Raw genomic sequence first — 10,750 nt, 5'->3', positions numbered from 1 at the left:
TATTTCATTTTTATTTGAAAGGCAGAATTACAGAAAAGAGAGAGGGATTTCATCTGCTGGTTTACTTCCCAGATGACCACAATGACTGGAACTGAGCTGATTCTAAGCCAGGAGCCAGGAGCCAGGAGCTTCAGTCAGGTCTTCGACGCAGGTGCAGCGACCCAAGCCTTGGGCCATCCTTCACTGTTTTCCCAGGCCACAAGCTGGGAAAACAGAAGTGGAGCAGAAGTGGAGCAGTCAGGACTCAAACTGGCACCCATTTTGTGCTCAGGCCAAAAATTCAATCCAGGTCTGCTCTGACGTGGGTGACAGGAATCCAGTAACGAATCATTACCCGGTGCCTTGCTGAGTGCACATTAGCAGGAATCCAGAATCAGAAACAGCAGTCTCAGACCCAGCTGCTGGCACTGTACCACACTCGTGCAACAAAGCCTTTAGGAGAGAAGCTTACAACAGTCATGGAAATGGGCAGAGATGCTTGAGGCTTCCCAGTGTGAGTGTGTGGAGACAGATCTAGGCTGCATTGCCCCAAAACTCAAGAGCTGCCTGGACCTTGGGAGCAGCTCAGAGTCACCTTGGAAAGTGGCTCCAGAGCTGATGCTTTCATCTCACGTGGGTGCTGGTTCATGTCCCAGCTGCTCTACTCTATTTCAGCTCCTTGCTAATGTGCCTGGGAAAGCAGCAGAAAGGCAGCCCGAGTGCTTGGGCCCTACTCCTACACAGAGGCCCTGGATGAAGCTCAGGAATCCTTGCAGAGCCTTCTTCCTGCCAGCTGCACCTGTGTAAGCCCAGAGGCTCAGCCAGGCACGGTGCAGGCCAGGGAGTCTTGGCCTGTGCTTTTCCCACAGCCTTTCCCGTTGTTCGCTGGCCAAGCAGAAGACAAGCCAGAAACCCCTGCCCACTCAGAGGGTCACTGTTGGGAACTGGGCTGTGGTCCCCACAGGGGCTCTTACCCTGCCCTCACCTCCCTGGGGGGCAGACCACACCCCTAGATGTTCACTCAGAGCAATCTGCCCTTCTAACCCGTACCCCTGCCCTGGGCCTCACCTGCAAGGTTTACAACCACCGCCACCACGATGATGACGATCCCCATGATGATGAAGGTGATGCTGAGTAGCCGGGCCAGGCGGCCCAGCCTCCGGGCCCCATCCAGGTCCCCCTGCTGCACGCTGCTTCGAGACTGTGGAGAGAGGAAGGCAGCCCCCTCAGGACGGCTATCTGTGGGCCCCAGGCCTCAGCAACCCTACAGGGGCCCCTAGACTGAGCCTCCAGCACATGCAGCCCCCAATACAGCTCCCCCCCAGGGAGGAAGAGAGAGCTCCTTCCAGAGAAATCATCTGGGCCTCTAGTTGCGGATAGTGGGAAGTAGATCCTGGCACAGTATAAGGGATCAATAAATCTCCATTGTCCTCATCATTGTACTTAGCCATCAGTCCTTGCTGAAGTCTCGGGTCTCAAAGATTCGGAAAATGAAACAACCAGTCACCTGGCCTGAAGCCCTGGGCTAACTCCACACAGTGCAAGAAGAATGAAAAGATTTAATTATATACATATACTTAGATTTAATATACATTTATATATTTACATAATATATTTATATAATTTTAATATACTGTGTGTGTGTGTGTGTGTGTGTCGGGGGAGGAGTGGCCTGTGGTGTCATCTCATGCAGGGAGGCCACATGGGTGTCCTGGGTGAGAGGGTTCAGGGGTGCGTGGGGTGGGCCCAGAAGGAGCAGTGAGGAATTTTAGAAAGCAGGTGGGGACAATTATTAGGAGTTTGCTGTGGATGACAGGGTAGCTGCAACTGAGCTTCTTCCCAACGGACTATGGGCAAGGAAAGGACCCAGCTAAGAGGGAGGGATGGGGGGAGAGTCAAGGCTGGGGGTGACTGGTCCACCATGTTCAGGGTGGCAGAGACTGAGACCTGAACCTGAGTCCCAGGGAGGAAAGTGTGCACAGAGGAGGGGGTTTAGCCAGCAGAGGGGTGCAGGTGGGTTCACACCATGACAGGCCGACAGGTGGGTGTGGGCAGGGAGCTGCCTCTGGGCCTCAAGGTCCTTAGGAACCAGGGTTTAATGTGGTTGACAGAGGGGAAGCAGAAAGTGAGTTTGCGGTCCATCTAGCACTGCCAGCTCCCAGTGACCTACAATGAGTAGAGGGCATGGCCTGGCGCCTGGAGGGCCTTCAACGAGAGTTACAGCTTTGAGGCTGTATTCTGCCAGTAGAATCTCTTTCCTGCTCTGGATCGGCACGGGGAGAAGCCGCAGAGTGGGAACCTGTCTAGCAAGTCTCGGTAAGGTTACTGATAGCGCATCCTTGGCCCTGTCAGAGGCGTCAGTGTGGATGTCAAGCACAAATCCATACTTCACCTCCTTCCTCGGTCCTTCCTCTTCCTCCTCTTCCCCCCTCCCTGTTGGTAGGAGGACGTGGGAGGCTCCTGGTGGCTGTGCCCCCATGGAGCACCGTGCTTCCTCCATCTGCATTGCCAACCCCAGGCTCAGCAACCAGCAGGCTGCGGGCTCCAGCAGGAACCCAAGGCCTCCTACCTGAAGCTCCCCTTTTGGTCTTTATCTCCACCACAGGCAAACACCATCCAGGGTGAGCTCCTGAACTGCTCTAACACCCCAGTACTCCCTTCTGCAGCTCCAGCTTCCCTGCTCTAACCTACACATGCCCCATTTGTTTTACTGGGGGATCTCACAGCTTCCTCCTTGCTTGTCCAACCAACTCCCTCTGACCTCTTCTGGGTCCTAAGCAGGACTCGTCAATCTTCGTCCTGGTCCCGAGACTACTCTGAAAGTGGTGCACGGTTCTACCTGCCCACGCTGCTCATTCCCTCATCCCAGATTGCCACCTGACAGCTTCTCAGCCTCCTCGAGACACCTCCCTGGCTTCCCATGGCCATTACTCAGTCACCTTCTCTGCCTACCTTTTTTTTTTAAGGCACACAGAGAGAGAGAGAGAGAGAGAGAGAGAGAGAGAGAGAGAGCATCCATTCATTTGTTCATTCCCCAAAATGCCCACAGCAGCCAGAAACTCCACCCAGGTCTCCCATGGAGGAGACTGGGACCCAGGTACTTGAGCCATCAGCTACTTCTCTGGATGAGTATTAGCAGGAAGCTGCATGGGAAGAGTAACAGGGACTCGAACCAGGCACTGCAGTATGGAATGTCTGCATCTTGAGCGGTGACCTGAGCAGCCAGTGCCCTGGACAGGGACATCGGCTCTCACCCCAGGCCCAGCCTGGGGTTCCAGTGCCAGGATTCCTAATGACTGACAGGAGTCCGTGGAAATGCAGATGATGACAGCACCCAGACCCATGGCATCTAGTCAGGACTAAATGTGAGGCTAGATGTGAAACTAGGGTTTGGATCTGAGCCTCACCCTTGACAGGCATTCAGTAATGTCAGTGAGGGTGACCCTCCACTCTACAGCCCTTCCATTCCTTCCTGCCCCTAACATTTCCCTTTAGAAATTCATTTCCACAGCTCTTCCTCACCTGCCTTGCATCACCCCCACTGGCTCCTGCTCAGGAATTCCTTCCTCCACCATCATTTCCTCCAACTGTGTAGGCTGCTAACCAGCCCTGACATACCTAGTCCTGGTCCCCTCTCTCCCCTCCCTTCTGCCACCAGGTCCCCTGTATCTCAGCCAGTGACCATGCCCTCCATAGTGACCTTGCCCTCCTTGTCCTCGGTGTCCTGGAGGCAGCATGGACACTGCCTCTTCTCTGATCTCTCTGTATGCCTCTGCCCTCAAGCCTCTCAGGGTTCCTAGGAGGGTCTCCTTCTTGTGCCCTGATTGGGATTCGTCCTCTTCCTTAGGGACTCAGACCCATCTAGCGTGCTCTCCCAGAGTGGCCAGGGGTCTGTGAGTGGCTGCCCATCCTCTCTCTAGCCTTTCACCTCTCCTCCTTCTGTCTCTTCCTCTCTTCTGCCTCTTCACTCATTTTCCTCCTGCCTCCTGAAATCCCATTTTGCGCACTATTTTCTGTCCACTTCCCGTTGACCATCCTGAAGGCCAAGGGCAGCCGGAACTTGAAGCCAACAGCCCCTCTGTCCCCCAGGCCCTAGAGGGTTCATCCTGCAGCACCCTTGCATGGCCTAGCTTGGAAGCCTGCTCAGGGGATTTCCCTGTACTAGACTATTTCCTGCAACATGACTGAAGCTTGTTTCTTTAATTGCTTTGATTATCTCAGAGACAGAGCGCCCATCCACTAGTTCATTTCCCCAGATATCTGGCATGGCCAGGTTTGGGCCAGGCTACCAGCAGAAGCCAGGAACTCTATTCAGGTCTTTCACATGGGATCCAGCCACTTGAGCTGTCCTCACTGCCTCCTAGGGACAGCATTAGCAGGAAGCTGGAGCCAGGAGCCAGTGTTGGAGCCCAGACACACCCATAGGGGACCCAGCATCATCACCGGGGTCTTAATCACCATTTCAGGCACCCACTTGGAGACTGGCTGGAAGGGGACTCAACTTCTGGAGTGAGCCCCTCGCCCTCTCCTTGTGGCATGGCTTACACTCATGTGGCCCATAAATCAACTTCTCAAACACCTTGCGAGGGCCATGGTGCTGAAAGAGGCCGTGAACAGGCAGGCCTGGGCACCCTCCACCACTCAACCCTCAGAGCATGCCATTCAAGTCGCCACTCGGACAGGGTGTCCAGAAGGCCCCTCTAGCCCTGGCTGTGGCCCTGCCTCCCACCTCTCACCTGTAGTTAATGCAGGGTCTCCCCTCTCTGAAAACCAGACCCATCTGCTCAGCCTCTCCTATCCCCTGCACCCAGCTGTGTACCCCCAGAATGGAAGTTTGACCCCACTCCTCTCGGTTCCATACCCTGTAGAGACAGAGATATTTGGGGTGTAGAAGTTGGGAGGGGTCAGAGTGAGAGGGCAGCTAAAAGGGACAGAATTTCTCCTGATTGGAAGGAACAGGGTGGGTGGCATCTGTGTATAAATGACCGGTGAATTGTCCACTTCCACTAGACATGAGTCAGAGTGCAGTACAGCTGGTTAGAAACACTTGTAGTAAATTAAAAATCTAACAAAATAAAAACTAAAACAAAACAAAACAAAAAAAAGAAACACTTGTAGTGACCCCATGGCCCACTGGGGAGACTCAAGGTGCCACTTGATGACCATGACCTTGGTAGACTGTGTCTAAGTACTTTGAATGACTCATCTCAATCTCCTCTAGTGCAGACATGATGGGGCTACCCATTTTGCAGATGGCAATGTTGAGAGGAGGAGTATGAGTCAGTCACCCAAGGCTGCCACTAATCCCCTGTGTTGCACGTGACATGGGCGCCTCTTGCCATATGGTGTAAGGACCTGTTTACACTTTCTGTTCTGGGAAAGGGTGTCAGTCTGGTTCAGTCCCCCTACACCCCTGTGCCTAGCCCAGCACCCAGCAGAGCCCACTCAGGATCCTAGAAAGACTGTGGAACTGGGCTGGGGAAGAGCTTCCAGCTCTCTTAAGCTCAGATGCTTCACAGAGGCAGCGGCTCCTACCAGTCTGCGCTCAGATAGATTTAAACACTGTTTTCTCCCGGGCCTCTGGGTGCATTCTCTCCCAAGAGAGAGCCCAGAGGCCAGCCCCTCCCAGAACCACTGACTGTGCCCTGGAGGCTGGCTCTGCCCCTCCCACCCCAGCTGGCCCCAAGGGCCTCCCACAGCACACAAAGCCCTTCAGAAGGCCCCGGCCACGCCCTGGCTCCTGAGCCCATGCCAAATCCAGGGGAGTCAGGAATGCTGCCTGGGTGCCCCAAACCCTGGCACTCGGCCCTAGGTTTTCTGGGGGGCAGGGGCAGGCTTTCCCAGCTGGTCATTGGTCCTCTTCCAAGGGGACAGAGAAGTTTGAGGAAGAATGGGCTTTTCCCGGTGACACCTGGGGTACCCACCACCCCTAGGGTCTCGGCAGTGGATGACTCGGCACCCTGGGACCAGCAGTCAATGCTCACTCACTGCAAACCTCATTCCCTAGGTCATTGCCATGCAGCCTTTTGCTGTGTCTCCCTCCTCTTCCTTGTTAGTCACCAACATTTTCCTTGAGATCCTCTGAAAGGGGCTGTATCCAGATGGTTTGGTTTGGGGACAATTCACTTGGAAGACTCAGCCACATTCCCTGCTTGGCGAGGCTGGCTAGGCCCTCTGACAAATTCTTCCCCTTCTGGGAAAAAAGTGCCTTGAAGACAGACACTGGAATCAGTACAACCATCAAGGCCAGGAGCTGGGGGAAGAACATACACTCCCGCCCCTGCCGCACTCCTCCCAACACACCCGCCTAGCTCCATGCCTTCAGAAGCAGCCTGCAAACTCCTCACCTGAATCTCCACCCCAGGGAGCCAAGCCTCGGGGCCCTGAGTGCATGGCAGGGGAGTTACTATCAGCCCTTGGAAACCAGAGGCTGGTAGAATGCCCAAGGGGCCTGGGAAGCCCCCCTCCCCATCTCCTGGGACCCCCTTCTGGCTACAACCTCTGCTCGCACCTAAGGAGCAACTTTTGGAGAAGCTCACCCTCTCACAGGCAGGCAGGCAGACCCGAAGTGGGCTTTCTGCCCTGTAGGATTTAGTGCTGGTTGGGGGAACTCCTGGGACCCCAGCAGGGGCAAGTGACAGGCCATGACAGCTAGCAGCAGGCATCAGAGAGGAGAGCAGACATGAGCCCTCTGGGCCTTTGACTTCTTTGCCAAAGGGGAAGCAGGAAGACAGCAAAGAAAGAGGGTCTTCTCCCTGAGTGCCTAGCATGCGGATCTCAGCTTGGCATGTCAGGCAGTGTGCCTTCTGGGGTACTATCCACGATAGTGTCCTGCCCACCCACTCCAGCACTTACCATGATAGAAAAGATCAGAGGGATGAGGTTGAGGGGCCAGACTGGGCAGAAGCAGGAGGCGATGGCAAGGATGAGATAATCTTTGGGGGCTTCTTGGTCCTGGACGTAGGAGGTGGTGACGATGGAGGACGCCCGCCTAGAGCTGGCCCGCGAAGGGGAGCGGGGCAGGGAGGCCTCCCGGTGCCGCTCTGAGATGGCCTTGAAGGGCAGGCTGTGGCCGTTCTCCAAGTCCAGAGCCCCCGAGAGGGACCTGGACAGACGCAGAGCCTTGTCGTCCTTGTCCGCCACTGCTGTAGTGGTGAGGAGCTTTTCCATCTCCGGCAGCTCCAAGGGGGAGGTGGAGCCTTGCCCCTGCACTAGGGGAAACTGAGGCTGCACAGGGTTGGCCATGCTGTCCCCAGGACCTCAGGCTGCTCTGGCTCCTGGTCCACACCAGGGGGTTCCCAGAGGAATGTCAGCGCACCATTGCCCAACCCAGACCTGAGCAGGGGCACTTCAGAGCAGCAGCAGGTGTATCTCCTGGGGGAGGGAGCTCTCCAGGGCCTGCAGGGTGCGGAGTGAGCTGGGGTGGGCTTCTGGCAGCCCGTTGAGTGCAGAGGCTGCAGCCTGCAGCTGCCCAGGCGGGAGTTCCCAGGAAGCCAGGAAGCCTTCAGCAGCGTTCAAGTTTGAGGCCAACTTCTCCAGCCAGCACTACTGCTGACGGCACTGATGGGCGGGGAAGCAGCAGAAATTAAAGCAGAGAGGCAAAAGCGCCTCTGCCCCTTGAGGCTTAAGTGAAGGCAGGGCGCTGTGTGTGCGTGTCTGTGTGTTTGTGTGAGTGTGTGTACATGGCACAGCCTCCCTCCCTCTCAGCCCTCCTTGGAGACGCTCTTCCTTTTCAATTCCCTTCTCCCTAGAGAGCTACTGCAGCACATTCTGCCCTGCCCGGCCCAAGCCCAGCTCAGCCCACAAGCACTCGGGATGCTCTCTGGTTTCCATCACAGCAACTCCCCCAGTCCTGCCCCTCTGGGCTGGGGTTCTGGGTGGAAAAAACCCATTGGGTCTCCCCTGGAATAGTGTCCACAGCTGTCATGGAGGCTGCCGTGCCTCGTCCACGAAGGCGTACCTGTGCTCCCCACAAATGCTCGCTGGGCCCCGGGGCTGGCATGTCCCACCCAGACCCTGAGTCCAACCTCTAGAGATGGCCGGACCTCTGACTCAAAGATGGAGGAGGGGGAACTCATCCCCAGAGGGCCCTGTCTGGGCCGAACATAAGGGCTAGGACTCAGTTTGCAGGTAGCTTGCCAAAGGGGTGAGGAAAGGGACATGGTGAAGTGTCACCCCCTTTCATGTCCTTTAAAGATTTGTTCCAGGCTAACTTCAGGCACTAGAGACCCTCCTATCCTGTCACTTGCCAAGGGCGGGAGGGCAGGTGCAGCTCGGAAGAACAGCAGCTCTGGTCAACTCTATGCTCTTATTGGCTCTGACTTCCCTTTTGGTGCCACCTCATTCTTTGTCTGCACTTCTCCCCCTCTCATTGTTTAATAAGGATGGGGTGTGGGCCCAGCGCAATAGCCTAGAGACTGAAGTCCTTGCCTTGCATGTGCCAGGATCCCATATGGGTGCCAGTCCTAATCCTGCTTCCCATCCAGCTCTCTGCCTGTGGCCTGGGAAAGCAGTGGAGGATGGCTCAAAGCCTTGGGATCCTGCACCCACATAGGAAACCCAGAAGAGACTTTGGGCTCCTGGTTTCAGATCGGTGCAGCTCTGGCCGTTGCGGCCATTTGGGGAGTGAATTAATGAACGAAAGATCCTCTCTGTCTCTCCTTCTCTCTGTATGTCTGACTTTGCAATTATTTTTTTTTTTAAAAAGGATAGGGTGTACACCTAAAATAGTTTTTTTTTTTAGATTATTTTTTATTTTTATCACAAAGTCAGATACACAGAGAGGAGGAGAGGCAGAGAGGAGGATCTTCCATCTGTAGATTCACTCCCCAACTGACCACAGCAGCCGGTGCTGTGCCGATCCAAAACCAGGAGCCAGGAACTATTCTGGGTCTTCCACATGGGTGCAGGGTCCCAAGGCTTTGAGGGATTAGAACTGGTACCCATATAGGATTTAGGTGCATTCAAGGTGAGGACCTTAGCTGCAAGGCCACCGTGCCGGGCCTCCCCTGAAATAGTTTGTAATCCCAGGGTCATGACGGGGTGCAGCAAACACATCACTGCCTTTTTAAACAGGGAAGCTTCTCAATACAAGATCTGCTGACTCCCCAAGAGCCTCCCAGACTGTAAGTTGCAGAGAATTCCATGTCTGTCCCCAGAACTCCCCGGGGCTACACAGGCCAACGGGTGCACAGGCCAGGTCTGCACCCTCAGCCACATGAAGTGTGGGCAGCCCAGGTGAGATGCGCCGACACACGCAGGTGGACAGCTTCAAGGACAGAAAGCTGAAACTCGTTCCCACTTTTATACTGGTTGCATCTTGAAAGGATGATGTTTTTGGCCCTCCTGTGCTAAAAACAATTTTTTTAAATTAATGTCATTTGTTTACTTATAAAAAGTAGCAGCAGAAAACTTAAAAGTGAATACATGACTCATCCTACAAGGGTACAGTTCGTGGAATCATGGAACTAAAAAGAAAAATCCACGAAGTCCCAAGAGTTATTTGTGGGAGGTTGCCTGTATAGGTTGGGATTGGAGAATGCACGTTTGCACTGCCACCTAGTGGAAAAGGAGGGAGAAGCAGCTACGCTTCTAGTTGGCTCCAGAGTTCCCAGCCAGGTCAGGCAGGCAGGCCCGTGAGGTTTAGTTGTCCTAAAAGGTGGGTGTGGCCCACATAGGGTCGATGCACCAGCAAGGAGCTGTATCAGAGGTGAGCATCTTGGACTCAAACCGGTGCCAACATGGGACACTGGCATTGCGGCTTTACCTACCATGCCACAGCACCAACCCTGAATTTCCTAACTTCACAACGGTGCAGAAATACCCCATGTTTGGGAGAAACAAGACCCTGAATTTTGAATCTGTTTTTTTTTTCCCCCAGGCCAACTACATGCAGTCAGAACAACCTCTCACGTGGCATGAGCCACGGTTCCCAGCTGAGGGGGAAGCTCCCAGCTCCCCACTGAGCTCTGTTACTGAGCTCTGCTGTTTAGCAGGTTATACCCACTGAATGCATTTTAAGCATCTGACATTTTCAACTGAGCAAAGGGTTTACCAAAAAGTGACCCCAAGGAAAATCAAGAAACAGCTGTATTCAGAGTGTCCATTCAGCAAGTGCCCACTGTGTCCTAAATAGTTTAAGTGTATTAACTCCTTTTGTCCGCACAACAGCCTCTCATGTGAGTACATACTCATTCCATCCTATGGATGACAGCCTAAGAACCTAGGTGGATTGCCCAGGGTCACTCCAGTGTTGCGGTATGTCCCCTTGCTGAATTTACATACCTGCTGCAACCCAGGCCTCCACATCTCCCTGGCACTGGGCTGGGAAGAGGCCTGGGCCGGAACCTGGCTATCGTTTGATCCTGGAATTCTGAAAAGCAGGATACAGATCACTTTATGTTTCTAGGGAATAAATAACCAGAGCTGAGCCAAGGCTGAGGCCCTGTCCAGGCTGGTCTGTCACTGGCGTACAAAGGCTGCAGCAGCAACCAATTTCCAACGGGACCCTCCCAGCCACATCCCAGCCAAAACCCACCATGGGTCCCTGACCCGGCAAGCATCACCTGATATGTGGTCCCCTCATCCTGAGCCAGGTCAGGCACCAGCACGTCAGAGCTGCAGGGCAGAACTCTGGGCTCCAGAATTCTCAGGGTCTGGGAGCCCGGCAGCTTCTGGTTGAGACCCCTCTCTTTGCTCATCCTCCTCCTCACGAATTTCCCCTCCTCACTCCAGGGGCCCTGGTCCACTCTGCCCTGGGAGCTCTATTCTA

The 10,750-nt window shown here is 54.6% G+C and overlaps 1 protein-coding gene across 1 annotated transcript; it reads right to left on the bottom strand.

The window, feature by feature from the left end:
- Positions 1 to 388: 388 nt before the first annotated feature.
- On the bottom strand, positions 389 to 7,224 carry TRARG1 (trafficking regulator of GLUT4 (SLC2A4) 1). Its single transcript, XM_041000874.1, has 3 exons — positions 6,835 to 7,224; positions 1,048 to 1,180; positions 389 to 432 (listed from the first exon to the last, which is right to left on the bottom strand). Exons 1-3 carry the CDS (start codon positions 7,222 to 7,224, stop codon positions 389 to 391), a joined length of 567 nt encoding a protein of 188 aa, XP_040856808.1.
- Between the last annotated feature and the right edge of the window lie 3,526 nt (positions 7,225 to 10,750).

Source organism: Ochotona curzoniae, unplaced genomic scaffold (assembly GCF_017591425.1).
Source record: "Ochotona curzoniae isolate NIBS_2020 unplaced genomic scaffold, NIBS_Ocur_1.0 scaffold_2453, whole genome shotgun sequence".
NCBI lineage: Eukaryota > Metazoa > Chordata > Mammalia > Lagomorpha > Ochotonidae > Ochotona > Ochotona curzoniae.
Note: the sequence above shows the minus strand (reverse complement) of the source record. Positions and strands in the feature narration are given on the sequence as shown.

Excerpts from the sequence above, each read along its gene's own strand:
- TRARG1 (XM_041000874.1), bottom strand. The coding sequence starts at position 7,224 with ATGGCCAACCCTGTGCAGCCTCAGTTTCCCCTAGTGCAGGGGCAAGGC. Across the intron at positions 1,181-6,834 it reads CTCTGATCTTTTCTATCATG|TCTCGAAGCAGCGTGCAGCA; the intron begins GTAAGTGCTGGA and ends CTCTCTCCACAG. Across the intron at positions 433-1,047 it reads GGTGGTTGTAAACCTTGCAG|GCTTTGTTGCACGAGTGTGG; the intron begins GTGAGGCCCAGG and ends TCTCTCCTAAAG.